The following is a 16,294-nucleotide window of genomic DNA, read 5'->3' on the forward strand; positions in this document are numbered from 1 at the left end:
CCATGTTCACTGTGTGGCCTCATGTGGTGCACCTGCCTCCCATAAGCTCCCAGTGTCTGCCACCCATGGGTGCCTGTGCAAGCCCCACTTGAGGTGTCCCCGAGGTGGAATTTCCATGTGAAAAGGGGGGAAGTGATGGAAAAATGAGTAGAAAAATACACAGGTTACAAATGGGATGCATGAGGACTGGGAAAACACAATACAATAGTTTCTCAGTACCAGGAAAACAAATGTCACAAATAATAAATATATCCTTGTCCTGGGAAATCAACACTGAAAGACCACAAAGGGAATGCAATGGGAAAAATTGAGTATATGCCTAAAATCAGTGGTAGTAACGGGAAAAACAAGCAATGTCAGTACTAGGAAAACTTGAACAGGACATCTCAGGCCTGGGGGAAATAGTGTAGAGTAGCACGGGGAAACCAGTATAGATTAGTCCTGGGGAGTATAAATTTGACATGAGGAAAGATCAATATTGGGAAAACAGGAGACCTCAGTAACAGGAAATAATGGGATACCACTAAATAGAATATACAGGGGACATCAATGGTGGGAAATATGACATGTCTGCACCAGGAAGGCACATTTCACTGGCAATAATGGGACTAAGTACCAGGGGAAAAGCACATCCCAGTCCAGCAAAACAGTGTGGATCAGCACTGGGAAAACAGGAGATATTAGCTCAGGGAAATAAGATATCAATCCCGGGAAAATAGGAAACCTCAGTACTAGGAAAATAGGACACATCAGTACTGGGAAATAATGGGAACAACAGTGGTAATGTCAAACAATTGCCCTGCAGCAGATTATAAAAACCAAGGATACAAAAATATGGAACAAAGTGTACAGCAAGCCAGGAAATATTGAATCAAAATGTAACCACAAGAGCTACACACAGCATTGAATGAACCAGATATGGGCTGGCATTGCCCAAGCATGTAATCTTAAGAGTAACATGAAGCAGTGAAAGAACCGCCCTGTCAGCCCGTGGCGAAGCCACGGGTTGTGGACGCTCGTCGGACCCGGGCGCAGCGGCGGCGAATGAGACACGTGGCATCATTATGTGAGTGATCGAGATTTCCCAAATAGGCAGGTCCATGGGGCGGCCGTCAATGCATGTGACCCCTCCTCCTCCTCCTCGTCCTTCGGCGACCGAGCGATGTCTCTGCGCTCTACGCACCGTACGGCCTCTCTCATAGCCCGTAGCCACCACTCATGGCGGTCCACAACACCAAGCTATAGCCTGCACGGCGTCCTTCGGACAACATCGACGGGCTTCGTGCGCAAACAGACTCGTGCGTTCGCTACGTATGTATCTCAACCTTGCGCTCTGGTTTCACTGTTCACTCCAGACCCAAGACAGCCGTCTCAAGCACGATACACCTCCAAGAGCCATTCTTCTAGTCAACAAGCACCGGACGAAGCTCGTCGTCGACGCCATCGACACCTTGCTTGCGTGCGTCGTCGGCCTCCTGCTCGCGAAGCCACCAATTCATCCCGTTCTGCAGGTACCTCCGCGAAAAGTATCCCGACGTCCGGGTCTTCCATGAAGACAGACCCGACATTCCCCCAGGCGTCGAGATCTGGCGACCAGGTCATTCCTTCCCCACCCTAAACACACCAAGGCTCACAGGATCCTGCAGGGCCTGAGGCCGAGAAGATCAACCTCGTAGTCACGTTAGGCGGCGACGGCACCATCCTCCACGCATCGTCTTTGTTCAAAGTAGGCGCAGTGCCGCCGGTGCTGAGCTTCTCGATGGGCACGCTCGGCTTCCTGCTCCCTTTCCGTGAGTGTCTATCCCGGCCTGTGCGCCGCTCCCTCATCATGCGCCCAGACATCGACGACTACGCCAAAGCGCTCGACAGCGCCTTCGCCGGCCGCGCGACTGTGCTTCACCGCATGCGGCTCTCATGCCGCTTTCACGACTGCGACGGGGAGCGGCTGGAAGGGCAAGCACAAGGTCTGTAAGTGCGCCGTGCATCTCGGACGAGCATACTAATTCGCGCCCAAGACTGGCAGGTCATGAACGAGATCGCGCTGCACCGCGGCGCCAGTCCGCACCTCAACACGATCGACATATACGTTGACGGGCAGCACCTCACCGAGGCTGTGGTACGCCCCGCCCTCACCCTCACATCCGCGCACCACACTGACCCCCACGCAGTCTGACGGCCTCATCGTCTCCACGCCGACAGGGTCCACAGCGTACTCGCTCTCCGCCGGCGGGCCCATCGTCCACCCGTCCCTGAGCGCGCTCGTCCTGACGCCCATCTGCCCGCGCAGCCTCTCCTTCCGCCCGCTCGTCTTCCCGTCCTCGTCCTCGGTGACGCTCCGCGTAAGCACCCCGCCCCGTCCCCGCCCGAGCCCCGCTGACCGCCCGCGCTGACGCAGGTGAGCGAGCGCAGCCGCGCCTCCGCCGGGCTCGCCCTCGACGGGCAGACGTCGCACGTCCTCGGGCCCGGAGAGGCGGTCACCGTGCAGGCGTCAAAGTACCCTATACCTTGCATCAACCGGTCGTCGATCGCGGATCCGGAGGAGATCCAGGATGGTGAAGGGGTGGGCCCGGGGAAGGAGGATGATTGGGTGAGGGACATCAACAACCTGCTCCAGTACAACGCGACGTTCAGGAGCAAGGCGTTGTTGCGCCATAGCAGGCCGTAGGAGGCGCGATGTCGGGGTGAGTAGTTCCGTCGTCGGTCGGTGTCGGTATACGAGTGCAAGTTATACCACTTGGTGCAGAACAGTCGCGTGAGTCGGATGATCGAACGCTAGCACGCACCAGCGTGGTCTGGTAATGACACGGTATGTGTGCGACATGCAACATCAACTCAGTCCCAGCACTGCGATTGGTACAGCTGATTACAAGATGATAGTTCTACACAATGCTACATGCCACAGACCAGCCGATGGCGACTAGAGGTAATACAAGCACATTACAAGATTTCTTAAGTACGAGCGAGAGTAAACCGAGTCGAGTCCTCTACACACCGGTCTCAGTCCAAGCAGCCACCAATAGTTTGTCGGCAGCGTCCCAACGTAGCACTAAAAAGAGAAGGGTATACGGTCGACGCCACAAGATACAAAGACGATCGTCCACCAAAAGTCGAAGTCCATGCTTCCCACCATACATATCTGGCAGGGCGCGCGGTCACGGTAGGACCTTTTCGAGCCACCCCTTGACCTGGCCCATTGCCGACGGACTAGGCGAGCGGCGCGCCGGGGACGGGGTGCGGGACTTCGGCAGCGCATCGTTGGGGTGCAAGAACGGCGAGGACGACTTGAGCTCCTCGATCGAGACGATGTCCTCGTAGTCGCCTTCGCGCTCGTCCTCGAGGATGACCTCGGGGTGGACGTTGAGGTCGATGATCTCGTAGCACGCGAGCGTGCCGACGACGGCTTTCCAGGCCATGGGCGAGATCTGCACCGTGCGCTTGCCCTTGGGCGTGTTCGAGATGATCGTGAAGGACAGCTGTTGGGGGTGGATGTGGCGCAGGTCGTCGGGGAAGACCTCTCGCGCGAACTGGACGGCTTGCTGTGGGCATCGACTCGTTCTGAACGTCTGCTGCGCCACAGAGAATGTCCGTGCATACCTCGTATGTGTCCGCGGGTGTAACGTAGACCATCTTCTCCTTGTACCGGTAAGTCACGACGCGCGGGTCTCGGGTGCGCGACCGTGGGCGGGTTGGGTGACCAGTGTCTAGACGGCCCATTGCGTGTGTCGAGGGGAGATGTGAAAGGAGGGTGCTGAAACGAGAGCGCGTCGCAAGAGTCCTTTTCAGTGTTGACAATAAGCAGTGCAAGCGCCGGCGCCTATGCAGCTATCGGGGACAAGAAGGCCATAACGCACGTTACAACAGGAACAGAAGCGGGCTGGACCACAGTCTTGTGAGCATATGCTGCGTGTCGACGAATAGTGGTGACTCGACCGACGCTTGGACACACCTGTCCGATACGCCCACAGCGCCACAGCAACATAGCTGTGCAGCGGTCGACTGAGGTTCCGGCACTGCCCTATGGACGCAGCAGCACCGTAGAGCCGACTTATAGGCTGCGCACTCTGACCGACCTGGGAGCTTGGGTCATCCTATGCAGCGACCTTCATTCTACAGTTTTCATCGCCTGTCCGGAGTGCGGTAAACATCGCTTTTTCTGACCTCTTCTAGCCGTCAAGCCACTACGAGCATTGAGGCCTGAGGAGGACGTATTGCGATGCTCAGGCTTCGACTCCATCTGCATGTACGGCAAGCCGCAACGTAAGTCATGCAGATATCATGACCGACGGCAGCATCATCAGCATGGCTCTGCAAGACGTTCAACAATACCTAGGATCATGTTCGGTCTGTTTGCTGCCACTCAGTGAATGAACCTGTGCAATTGTGAGGAACGAGCGGGGGCTGGGCACGATTGGGATGTTGTGGATGAGAGTAGAGGAGCGGCTTGGTGGAAGATGGTGAGTACCGTGAGTTTCGCATCCTCTCGTCGGCTACACATGGGACGACGAACACGTCGTCGCCGACTCACTGCATGTGCAGCGTCAAATCCATCCATTCTCCTTGCCCTGAGCAAGCACCCTGTTCATGTCTCCTGTGGTCTCCATTACTGCCTCGCATCCTATTCCAACTGTCCTCGGGGCACAGAGTGGTCAGCCTGGAGCGGCAGATGTGCTATACATGTCGTCTACTCTTCCATGCGTCCACGGAATGTTTAAATTGACAGTCTCGCAGACCAGCTAGCTGGTAGTACGGCACCATGCATCACGGATTTCGCAACGAGTATATATCCGTATAGAGGCAGCTTGTATGCGATTATAAGCAATAAAATCGTTATATACAGTGCAATTGACTATAGCGCTAGGGCTGTTATAGATACTCCATATCTCCGTGATATATTGGCCTCTCAGATGCCACCGATTTACAACCACTACAAGCTTGTACCAATTGCGCAATGGCTTGATGTATGTACTGTGCTTACTGTTTGCTTACGACGAGCCCGAAGTATTTGTGTCAACCTAAAGGCGTTGGCATACACCGATATCAAATTTCATTAAAAGTGGGTATGTATTGTTCGTTCGAACACAGCACATTCGAAGGACGTCACGACAGCACAGCCGAGTCCAGCGGAGGGTATAGATGAAGGCGGGGGTACAATCAGTAATTTTGCCCGATTAAGCTTGAGCAGCCATGTAGTAGGCGACGCTGTTGACACGACGTGCCGTTGCCTCGACCTCCTGGGTAGCCGATATGACCCTTCTGTTAATTTTGTTGGTTCAATGCCCTGAAAAAAGGCTCGGGACGAAGACGTACGCAGCATGGAATGAGAGAAGTGCCGCTCGGCGGTCTTCAGGCATGACGTCCTCGATGGTCCGGATCAGGGAGTTGTAGAACCCTTCATACCAGAATTTCCCCCGCTCCTCCTCCGATCCCGCGCCGAACACAACCTGCGATGACAAAGAGAAGTGCACCTGTCGAGTCGATGGCATGCCCGGCGTAAGTCAACAACTTCGTCACAACCACAACTTGAGAGAATTAGCTTACCATGGATGCGGCGTATGCAATCATTGCCGGCGTGACAGTCCGAAGGTTGTAGATCCGAGCACGGCCCTTGCGGTTCGAGTGTGAGGTAACACCATCACTAGATTTTGCAACTGACGGTGCAATGAGGATGTGCTGTAGAGCCTAATTAATCGTAGTTTTCAGAGGTCACAACGATGGCATCAAAATCGATTGCGTCGACTCACCTTGCAAATCAAGCACCCCTCGCCGAAACCCTTAAAGAAGTCGGTCCTGTCGGCACGATTGTCCCGCCATAACAGTGCTGGATAGTCTTCTGCTCCCGCAGGATAGTCCGCATGATATTCGAGGAGCGCGGCGCGTACTCTGACAACGACAATATCAGCAACAATTGACATAAATATAATGATCATCGTACTCACTTCACGTCGCCATAGTCGTATACGACGGGGCAGATGAAATGCCCCGATGACTCACAGTTGAAGCCACGATATTGCTTTTCCATCGGGAGAGGGGGGCTGAATTCGATCCAATCACGTATTCCCGTTTTGCAAGTGTTCACGATATTGTTGCGATCGCGGGTACGCCCACGTTCGATCTGCAATTCAGCCATAATGATAGTAAGGGGATTTGAATCAAGCGCACTAATTCGACATACCATTTCAGCAAGCTCTGTGGAGCCAGTAGATCCACGAACTGCCAGCTCGTCGGCCAGTTCAGGTGCAATGGCAAGGAGACTATCGTAGAGGGCATGAAGCTTGCGCTCCCTTTCACACTGTCATCAGCAACCAGTGTCATACATGCATGACAGAGCAAGAAACGAACCAGGATGAGTATGTACCCGCTGCAGCGTCAGGATCCCGAGCACGGCCCGCGTCGATGATCGCCTGAACGGAACGGAACAAATCATACTGGAGGGCAAACTGGGCACCCTTCTTCTCGAGCTTCTTGCTGATGCCACTGGTGGCTCGCATGACGGGCGCCGAGGGTGGGGACTGAGGAACAACTATGGCAGAAGGAGGGGTGGCAAGTGCGCCACCAGTGTTGGACTCAGAGGAGGGAGTAAGAGACATAACTACGAGGGGAATGGATAAGTAAACGAATGAATGATATAACGACTGCGATGTTGGCTTGACAAATAGAGGCAGAGAGGGGACGGCGGAGAATGACTGTTCGTTGGCTGACATCTACGGCTTTTAAGCTCGACGACACTGCCGTGCATCCGGCGGCAGAATGCTACAGCCAAAATGTTAATGTTGTATCAGGCATGCGGCATATACACCACATGATTTCGTACCTGGTAGATATCACAGGTCGTCTTCGAATCCACTAGTGTCCGAGCCTTCGCCATCCAAGTCGGGCCGTAGTGGGTCTTCATCTGAGCTATACTCATCCTGGCTCGAGGCGCCATCGTCTTCGGAAGCATGAGGCGGCGCGGATACACCTTCATTGTTCGCTAGTGAGACAGGATGCGTGGCAGTAGCAGAGGCAGATGATGGTGGCGCATTAGTACTTGCACTAGCTGCGAAAGTGATAGCAGCATTGAGCCGGTCCACAGTGCGAGCACGACACGCTTGGTGGCCTACTCCGAGGCCTATGTAGCGCATGGAAATGTCTCTGTCCACAAACCTATTCACGTAGTAGAATCGCCAGTCCCCAGAGATATTTCGGGCGAGGGAGGGACCGAGCAATGAGAATGTGAGGCCATGGTGGAATGCGGGGAGGAGGTGTGATGCGCGAAGAACATTGGCGGGATCTAGGAAGCCGAAGGCGTCAGGAGAGCTCGACGGCAGGAAGGATACCCGGGGAAGTCTAAAATCGTTCGCCGAGCTCGGCCACGATTGATCACGCTCGAGCCACCGGACCCACAGTAGCTCCATGCGCTCCTTCTTGTTTGTACCTGGGCGAAGAACATTAGTGTGGTATATGCCAAGGACTTGCGCGTAAGTCCACGGGTACGGCGAACCGTCGGAGATGTCGGGCGTGTGCGCCATGATGAAGCACTTGTCGGTACCAACATGAATGATGTCCTGACCTCGGCGTAGGTCGTAAGTCGTGAAATTGATACGCGCTGTTGCATGGGTGAAGAGACAGTTGCGGTCGAGGATCAAACCCGCATTTGTCGGCCATGATGGATCCATTGCAAGGAGTCGCGCGTGGAGATGTGCCCTGAGGTCATGCACAAACGACACGAGAGCTGGGTCATCAGGGTGGTCAGCCATCAACTGACTGAGATAGAGAGTGTTTCGTTGTTCGGCAGCGATGTGGTGCTGCTGCTGGGCTGTGGTAGGATCGGTAGCCTCATCATCAATAAGCTGCACCTTCGAACGCGTCCCCGGAACATCAACCCCAGCATCGCGAAGCTCGTCAGCCATGTGGTTCAGTCTCGACGAAATGACATCTTGGGCGACCATCTGCGCATCGGTTTCCTTCTTGTTGGTGCGGGCGTAGCGCCTCTTGATATCGCGATGTTTGAATTCACCCTGTCATCACCCGGCATGAGCACCACTGTAACCGTAGGAATAGGATCTCGAAACTCACAGCCTGTGTCGAACCCGAGTCAGTTGTCCCAGTCGCACGAATATTTACCACATAATCGCCTAGGAAATGTGTCTTCGGTGTGTTCAAATTGAGAGTGCGCGGTCGCTTCCCAGACGGAGCTGAATCAGTGGTTGCAAGGCCTTTGTTGACGAGCCGTGTATGGTTGCGGACTCGTCGACTGTACTCGGCAGATGACTCCTGAGTCGCGAAAGCGGGGCATGTCACAGACTTGAATTGGCGCAGTGCCTCGCCAAGCGTAGTCGTAGCTGTATCGAGCAAATCCAAGGATGAATCAGTATGCATACGCAGTTTGGCAAGGCTATGCCAATACGCAAGTGTGAAGAGCAGCATGCGGATGTTGCTGTCATGGGGTTCGGGCAGAAGACCTTCGAAACACGGAATCGCGCACTGACATGTGTCAGTGTTGCAAGTGGCTTGAATACGAAACAACATCCGTACTTACTTGTAGAATATCCTCGAAGTCCCGTGCCGCCAGCTTCTTCATTTCCGACACATTTGATGCGAACTTCCGAATTGTGAAGGTGCCGAAACCAGGGACTCGTCGGAAACTGTGAGATCTACCTTTAGCCTATGAGTTATCAAGGAAAACAATGATTCAACTTCTCGTCGAGCCGGTCCACCAGATTACCAGGTTGCGACTCGAGAATGCGGATAAGGTGTGTGAACACCGCTTTCCAGACTCCAAGTTCGAATTCGTGCAAGAGATCAACAACGAGGAGCACAAAGAAATTGCGAACAATGTCGGAGAACGCGTTCTATGGATGTGTCAGTACTGATGCGACTCAAGCGCGTGCAGACTTACCTGCGTCGGTACGAGTGACTGCTCCTTTAGTTCCTTCTCAACCCGGTCACTGTTAACGACGTAGCCTTGGTCGTAAATCAGAGCAGATGCCCTCTCAACCCTTCCTTGTCGGACAGTGTCATCCTGACGTGCAGTTTCCTCCCTACATGCACGATCGGCGGCAGTCCCGAGCTCACTTATTTGGTCTGTCTTGATGAGGCACCGTGGGCACGGGCACAAGCCCTTGTCACGTATTGTTGCTATCAGTACCCTTGCATAATAGAACGAGCGTCAGCGCGATAATCCGCGAGATCCCGTGTGCTTACTTTTCTGGATAGTCGGCCGAATATGTGAATATGCGCGGATACAGGCGTCGCTTGATGCCGTCGGAACAATCGACAACAATGCCGTTCTTGTATGCATCTAGGAACTCGGGATCATGTATCAGGAGTGCCCAGGCTGCATGAAAGAGCTCGCGCCGCAAGTGCGTCAAAAGAGGTCCATTAGCGGATTTACCACTGTGTATTTTACGGATGTGATCCTTGATGTGGTCCGGCAGCTACAGAGATGGTAATGAGAAGTCTTGTGCAATGTGCACATCTAAACAGTAGACGTACTGATGGAAGATATGCAACATGGTACCCGGCAGCGGTAGAAGGACGAGCACGGTCGTATTTCGACTGGTTGCCGAAGAGGACATAGATCGGCCATGCTTTTGCATTCCCGAATTGCGCCAGGTTTGTCGAATCTGAATATAACATGATCGCCGCAATCGCCCGGGGCAGGTCACAGCCCTCAACGCGGGGCGAGTTCTGAAGCTCGGCGTCGGCATCGAGCCATGCTTGCGACGTGTATAGCTCGCCATGGACGGTCTCGGGCAGTGTACCCGGCGGGGCATCAGGAGGGAGGTACGTCAGATGGAATGGGTGGTAGTGGAACCCGCGGGAGATGTGGTACTCGCCGAAGACCCTGCTGATGAGGGGGACAAGTGGCTGATAAAAGAATTGAGGAATACTGAAATGGTCTCCTGCGATCGGTTGCTCCGCAGGAATATCCTCGAATGGTTCATGTCGGCGAATGCGTTGGCGTGCCGTGTACTCGCTGCGCCGTGACGCCTCGGTGGAGCGATGACCGGAAGGAATCCCAATCGTCACGCTTGCCTGCCTCCATCCTTCGGCTGCATCAGTCCATGGATGCTTGGCCGTGAGAATCGCGTCGATCTTGTCAAAGTTTGCAGCTGCGGCGTCGGCTCCAGAGAAATCAGGCTGGCACAGGATCTCTTGCATTGCAGCTCGCGACGCACGCGTCTGCGTCGGATAGCTCCAAAAGTGGTGATACAGCCGCCATGCACTAAGATTGGGGAGAGGAGCGATGATCTCGCTGACTGCACGACGCAACTTGGAGGCTCGAGGACGCCCATTCACGGGCATGCAAGATGAGACGTCAAGTTCCTCGTCAGGGACCGTCGACGGGCGGGCCTTGTACAGCCGTGACAGGCCAAAGCGGTTCGCGATCGTGCGGAACTTCTCCGCAATGATCAGGCGAACCCGAGGACGAGATTGCCCCTGGTCTGGCTGCACTTCAGGGCTAGGTGGTTGGTCATCGACGGGCTCCTCGTCGATGGGTTCGAGGCCAGTTCCTGACGATTCGGGAAGCATATCCCGAACCTTTTGTGTCATGATCCGGGTACGCGTAGATCGGCGCATGGCTGGTTCAGCGCTGCTCTCCGGTTCCGAGTCACCCACGGGTGTCAGAGGTAGACTCGAAGCGTTGTCGCTTGCCCCAGCTGTCGTTGTAAAGTCCTGTCATTGCGCATTAGTGGGCCCTCGAGACGCAGGATCAATAATAAACTTACATATGATGCAAAAACAGGATAATCTTCCCTGATCTCGTCTGGCAAAGGTACATTGGGCATCGGGACCTGAGAAGATCCGGGAACCGGAACAGACTACCAGTGGCTGCATCAGCATACAGACAGTGTAAGTAACAGGCAAATACCACGTACCATGGCGTTGGGATTCGCGCCCGCATTGCCGTCTACTCGTCGTCGCTTCGCGGCTCTCTCGCGGCTCTGCTCAATCTCCCAAGCGATGCGTGCTTGATCAACGACAGCTTGGCACTTCTTCTTGTGCTTCGTGAGGACCCGCTCATCCTTGAACGGACTCGCACAACCTGGACAGGTAGGCATCCGAGTGGTAGTGTTGAACCAGGCGGTGTAGCACCACTCCTAGTCGCGAAGACAGGGTCTGCTGTGCTGGGAAATGGAAATGAATGTCGTTAGCGAATGGATACAGTTAGTGGGTGACTGAGCGAGAGGGATGAGTTCGAGTCCGTCCGAGTCGTGGTCGAGCTCGAAGTTCAAGTTGAACTGATAGTGACTCAAGCCGTGGAGGGGCGGTGCCCGTGGCCGCGAACAAACAAGACCATGCAGGATGAACGCTCTTGTATTCAGTGCAGGACATTCTAGACATCTTGTATGTAGGATATAAGCGGGTCGAATCTTGTGGTATGCGTAGAAGAGGTTTGTCAAGAAGAAAACAGATAGCGGGGCCGCGCAATCTTGCATCGCGATCACATGCGGCTTACGTGCGCTTGCAATTGGTCGGAAGATTGCGCCACTTCACAAACGCTGTAATTGCTTACCGTTCTGAAGGGGATTCCCTGATGTGCATCGAGGCTACTATGCCGTACGCACTGCGCGAATTGTCAGTATGATATGACAGATACCCATAGCATGAACCCCTTGTTCTGTCAACGACGGTACGTTATCCATCCCTAAGGTGTTCCTGCCAGTGGTCGTAGCCTGATCAGCGATATTCGCATCCACTGCGTCTCTTCAGGGCCTCGGCGTGTCGTAAAGCAGAAGGGCACACCGACGATTCGAAATCGCATGCTTCCTCAGACTGATCTTATCTCGAGCATAGTCCTCGCAGCGAACACGTTGCAGGGAACGCTCGCGCCGTCCACGAAGACGGAAACTCTGTGGTACGAAATCACGTTCGCTCGGTCCCATGTCACGTCGAGAAGGCTTCTCACAGTCCTCGAGGATGCGCCGTGTCCACGGAGCCTGCCGTGAATAGAAGATACCCTCGAGCTTATATGTGCAGGCATGGACGGAAGGCCATCTCCATCCTCAAGGCTCATCTATGCAGAACACCTCGCAGAACATGGGCGACAACCAACGCAACGGCCATACATCGCAAGGAGGCCAGGGTGGCCAGGGCACAGGGAACCCCCCTGCGTCCTCCCCAACCTCGCCCAATGCGGATGGACAGGCTGGCCAGAATCCCGAGCTCCAGGCGGTCAACGAGCTGCTGTCGACGATGAAACTCACGCTCACGACGCTCGGGAGCACGTTCGACTCGCTCGGTAAGCAGACCGTGAGCGTCGCGTCCTTGTGCCCTCGGATCGAAGCTGCGCGAGAGGTAGGTCGTTACGTATCGGTGTGGGCTGAACGCGCATGACAGTACCGGGGCGCAGATCCACCAGACCGGCGAGCAGCTCAAGGAGAGACAGAAGAAGCAAGACGATCGCATGAAGGAGCTCCAGGAGGCCCTCGCCGCGAACGTGAAGGAGCAGCGCGAGAAGTGGCTGAACGCCAGAGTGAACGGCATCGTGGCGGAGATCGTGCGCAAGGAGGTCCCCGGCGAGTCGACCACCAGGTAACGTACACCGTGCATGCCAACGAACATGCCGATGAAGCCGTTTGCAGCTCAACGTCCAGATCCCGAACGAGCTCAAAAACGAGGTCAACGAGTACAAGCGGCGCATCCTCCAGGTCAAGATCCAGCTGCACAATTCGTAAGTTCATACATCTACATCGCTATCATCTCTGCTCAGTGCGGTATGTCCGCTCTCCAGTGACGCTAAGAGAAGGAACTCGTTGCTGCACTCACCCTCGCACGCCGGCGACGAGCAGCTCCACTACCTCCTACCGCCGCTCGCCGCAGGAGTGCTCGAGCTTCCCAAGTGCCCCGCTTTCTTCCCTTCGCGTTTCAACGGCCTCTTCAAGCTCACCACCAAGAGCTCCTCTCGCTCCTACAAGCGTACGGCATAGAGGAATGCACCGACGCAGCGGCAGCGAGCCCGCTCTCGCCGGGCGGGGCCGTACGCGAGGAGAACCTGAACCGGTTCATGGAGTTCATCGGGGTAGGCTGCTTTGTACTCGCCTTTGGAGGGCATCGTTGACCGCTAACGGTGTTCTAGATCGGATTGCTCGCATTGTCTACGTCCGCAGAAAGCGGTGAGACCTTTCTAAAGAGCCCCGTAGTGACCAGGCGCCCCGGGTGGCCGTTCTAAAGCTGGGAGTAACTATGTCACGACTGCCCTTACGCACGAAGTTCAAGTCCATGTATTATGTATCATGTAAGATGTAACAATATCACCCGCTTGTTCGACTCGCACCGTGCCTTAGGATCCACATCAGCCCCTGAGATAGAAGATACTGACTTTGCTTTGGAAATACATAGTCGTACACAGCATCAATAGCAAGTAACACAGCACAGCGAACTGTACCCCAACCAGTCCGACACATCATACACCTTACATTGGTATCGCTACATCAAGATTATCAATAAATACCTTCACGCACTCATCGCCGCCAACACATCGTACATGTTCCCCGCCTGCGCGCGACCGCGCCGCTGGCCCTGTTGCAGCGGCGGCGCCGTGGATGGAGCCTCGCCTCCCGCGCCTGCTTTACGTTTTTTCTTCGCCTTAGTCGGTTTTGTCATGAGAGCGGACTCCAGACCCTCGAGACAAATACTCAAGATCTCATCATCGTCCGAGGTGCCAGTGACGGTGTTCGGCTGGAGCGTCAACGCGGTGTGGAACCGCAGCCCGGAGAAATAGAGCATGGGGTTCGGTGCAAGGTCACTGAGCAGGAGGAGCTGCGCGAAGTGCTCGACCGCGTCGCCCGCGAGGCTCACCTGGGTGACGAGCTGGATGTTCCGCTCTTCGATGGGGACAGGCTCAGGCTCAGGCTCGTCGCTCTCTCCGGGGACGTCGTCCGGCTCAGATGCTCTCGCCTTTCCGTTCGCGCGCGGCCATGAGAACGCAGAGAGGAACGCACGGACCTCCTCGCGGGTCCATCGCTCGCTTTGCTTCTCCTTCTGTGTGGGGTTTGCATCCGCACGGGCGTGCATCCGCGCGACGACCCAGCGCACCGCGAGGACGGCGACGAGCCGTGCACCGTGTAAAGTACGAACACCAAGAGTGTCCGAGCCGAGGGCGCGCAGGAGGAACGTAAGGCGGAGATCCTCCGGCCAGAGCTGCACGGGCAGGGGCCTCCCCGGCTCCTGCTGGCTCTCCGGAGCAGCAATGGAAAACTCCTCCAGGAGATCGCTGAAGAGCGGCACAGTGATCTCTTCAGGCGCGAGGCGCGTACCGCGGCGCACGTACTCCGTGACGACCTTCGGGCGCAGCGGCGTGGGTGGGGACAGAGCGGACGCGCGCGCAGAGTCAGCCGCAGGGTTATCCAGCCGCTCGAGTGCATCCCGGAGCGGAGACAGCGGGTCCTCGTCGTCCGAGTTCTCCTCCACCACGTCCACGAGCTCGTCGTCCGAGTCTACCGCACCGTTCTCCTTCGCCTGATCGTTCTCCGCTAGGGGCGCAGGCAGCCCGACGCCCGCATCGAGTACGGCATAGCCCCACTGACGGATCGCACGTGCGACGCTCTTTGACACGCTCTCCTTGTCGGGATCCTCGAGTGCGATCCGCGGCCAGGCCGTCCCGGTGCTCAGCACGTCGAGCGCGCGCGGGGAGAGCTCACCGCGGCGGTATGCGCCCACGTACAGCTCGCCGACGCGCGCGCGGTCGGTGTTGATCGGTGGCTCTGGCCGCTCGTCCGCCACCGCCCGAGGCGGGGAGAGGAAATCGACGAGCCGACACGTCCCGGCGCCGTGCAGTGGACACGGACACGCCCGGTTCGGTCCTGGCCCCAATCCATTCTCGTCGCTACGCGGGATGGCGTACTGAAGCGTCGCCTCGACGATGCGCTCGACGATCGCGTCAAGCTCGCCCGAGCCCATCGTGTCGGGCGGGCGGAGGAGAAGCGCATGCACCGCGGCGTCGATGAGCTCCATGACGCTCCCGATCGGCCGCTTGCGCTTGCGTTTCTGGTCCGGGTCCAGGAGGGAGCGGAGCGTGCCCGCGACACGGGTGATGCGTTGCGGGAGGGTGAGCTGCCGCTCGAAGAAGAGGGCATGCAGTGCGTGGCGGGGGGCGCCGTCGACGCCGCCAGTAAAGTCGTTCCCGACGAGCGCGCCGAGGAGGGGGAGGAGCGAGACGGGGAGCTGGAGAGTGGTCGCGAGCGCGGTTGGGGAGTAGACGTTGCAGACAAGCGCGAGGGTGGTGTCACCTGCGGGAGGGATAATGCCGCGCCCAACGAGCGGGTTCTCCGCCTCGCGTTTGCGGGTCTTGGACTTGCGCACGGTCTTGAAGCCGTTCGGGTCGACGTCATCGTCGCCGTCCGTGGAGCTCAGGACGCTCCCCGCGTCCGAGGCCGCGGCAGACGCAGATTCCGCGAGCCAAATCATTTCATCGAGGGGGATGTACCCCTGGTAGCCGTCCGCGTTGAGGACGACGAAGTCCGAGTCTCGCCCGACGACGTAGGCGTTCAGGCGCGCGGCGAGGGCGACGGCGTACGGGTCTCCTTCCTCGTCTGCAAAGTGGACCTCGAGCCAGGGAGGCTCGACCCGCGCTGCGGACGAGGAGACGAGATCGCGCAGCGTCTGGACGCAGACGGTGAAGGAGAGCGGCGGGAGAAGCGAGTTTTCGCGGAGGAAGCGCGGGGTCGAGCGGGCCTGTGCGGAAGTGCGGAAGAAGAGGAGGCCGACTTGGATGGTCGTCTGCGTTGCGCGAGACACGAGAGTGGGAAACTTGAGGGCAGGGTACACACCTGTGTGAGACGTGCTCAGGTGTGGTGATTATGGGGATGCTGAGAGCTCACCGTCGAACACGAAGCAGACATGCAGCCCGACGGCCCTCCAGGCGGTGACGACCTGCGTGATCAGCCGGGAGAACGCCTCATACTCGCCGCCGTAGATGTAATGAAGCCCAGCCAAGCTAGCGAGCTCGAAGATGAACCTAGAGGTATGAATGGGTGATGGACCAGCGTGAATGGTCAAGCGGGAGACTCACGACCAACCATCAATAACTATGGTGGTGGATTTTGGAGGCTGGTGGCCGGGCTGCTTGGGGAAGCTAATAGTATGGGCGAGCGCTGACCTGCTCTCGCGCAGATATGTTGTGAGGCCGTGGATGCCCATAGTTGTCGGTGTGACTGGTTCGCATACGAGGTCAAAGAGCGGCGATGGGTGAGAATGGGTGAGAGCAGGTGGTGGAGGACAAGCGGCGTGTCGACGGCGGCTTCACACAGACGCAGATCCTCAGTCCGAGTCAGTATGTACAAAAACAAGAAAAATGCGAAGTTACGGG

The 16,294-nt window shown here is 56.5% G+C and overlaps 6 protein-coding genes across 6 annotated transcripts; 2 read left to right on the plus strand and 4 right to left on the minus strand.

The window, feature by feature from the left end:
• Nucleotides 1-1,313: 1,313 nt before the first annotated feature.
• On the plus strand, nucleotides 1,314-2,937 carry B0H18DRAFT_1198223 (ATP-NAD kinase; the record flags this gene model as incomplete). The annotated part of the gene is made up of 7 exons (XM_048036098.1): nucleotides 1,314-1,459; nucleotides 1,512-1,597; nucleotides 1,647-1,790; nucleotides 1,839-1,964; nucleotides 2,016-2,116; nucleotides 2,169-2,339; nucleotides 2,396-2,937. The coding sequence occupies 7 exons, from the start codon at nucleotides 1,314-1,316 to the stop codon at nucleotides 2,663-2,665; spliced, it is 1,044 nt and encodes a 347-aa protein (XP_047889138.1). The 3' UTR covers nucleotides 2,666-2,937.
• Nucleotides 2,938-3,353: 416 nt separating this feature from the next.
• B0H18DRAFT_841901 (uncharacterized protein) lies at nucleotides 3,354-3,654 on the minus strand (the record flags this gene model as incomplete). The annotated part of the gene is made up of 2 exons (XM_048039501.1): nucleotides 3,354-3,536; nucleotides 3,595-3,654. Coding segments are annotated over 2 exons (243 nt in total), but the record flags the coding sequence as incomplete, so codon positions are not given.
• A 1,514-nt stretch (nucleotides 3,655-5,168) lies between these two features.
• On the minus strand, nucleotides 5,169-6,587 carry B0H18DRAFT_957804 (uncharacterized protein; the record flags this gene model as incomplete). Its single annotated transcript, XM_048042624.1, has 7 exons — nucleotides 5,169-5,253; nucleotides 5,308-5,441; nucleotides 5,539-5,679; nucleotides 5,742-5,880; nucleotides 5,937-6,112; nucleotides 6,173-6,281; nucleotides 6,340-6,587. The coding sequence occupies 7 exons, from the start codon at nucleotides 6,585-6,587 to the stop codon at nucleotides 5,169-5,171; spliced, it is 1,032 nt and encodes a 343-aa protein (XP_047889140.1).
• Nucleotides 6,588-7,091: 504 nt separating this feature from the next.
• B0H18DRAFT_912635 (uncharacterized protein) lies at nucleotides 7,092-10,224 on the minus strand (the record flags this gene model as incomplete). Its single annotated transcript, XM_048041563.1, has 8 exons — nucleotides 9,956-10,224; nucleotides 9,475-9,871; nucleotides 9,184-9,416; nucleotides 8,879-9,128; nucleotides 8,677-8,831; nucleotides 8,519-8,624; nucleotides 8,056-8,463; nucleotides 7,092-7,997 (listed from the first exon to the last, which is right to left on the minus strand). Coding segments are annotated over exons 1-8 (2,643 nt in total), but the record flags the coding sequence as incomplete, so codon positions are not given.
• Nucleotides 10,225-12,003: 1,779 nt separating this feature from the next.
• B0H18DRAFT_1122884 (uncharacterized protein) lies at nucleotides 12,004-13,156 on the plus strand (the record flags this gene model as incomplete). Its single annotated transcript, XM_048034600.1, has 6 exons — nucleotides 12,004-12,282; nucleotides 12,338-12,496; nucleotides 12,570-12,658; nucleotides 12,719-12,903; nucleotides 12,939-13,006; nucleotides 13,064-13,156. 6 exons carry the CDS (start codon nucleotides 12,004-12,006, stop codon nucleotides 13,154-13,156), a joined length of 873 nt encoding a protein of 290 aa, XP_047889142.1.
• A 284-nt stretch (nucleotides 13,157-13,440) lies between these two features.
• On the minus strand, nucleotides 13,441-16,125 carry B0H18DRAFT_882498 (uncharacterized protein; the record flags this gene model as incomplete). Its single annotated transcript, XM_048040911.1, has 3 exons — nucleotides 13,441-15,755; nucleotides 15,807-15,943; nucleotides 15,998-16,125. 3 exons carry the CDS (start codon nucleotides 16,123-16,125, stop codon nucleotides 13,441-13,443), a joined length of 2,580 nt encoding a protein of 859 aa, XP_047889143.1.
• Nucleotides 16,126-16,294: the final 169 nt, after the last annotated feature.

This window comes from Fomitopsis serialis, assembly GCF_022376445.1.
Source record: "Fomitopsis serialis strain Sig1Antser10 chromosome Unknown B0H18scaffold_85, whole genome shotgun sequence".
Lineage (NCBI taxonomy): Eukaryota > Fungi > Basidiomycota > Agaricomycetes > Polyporales > Fomitopsidaceae > Fomitopsis > Fomitopsis serialis.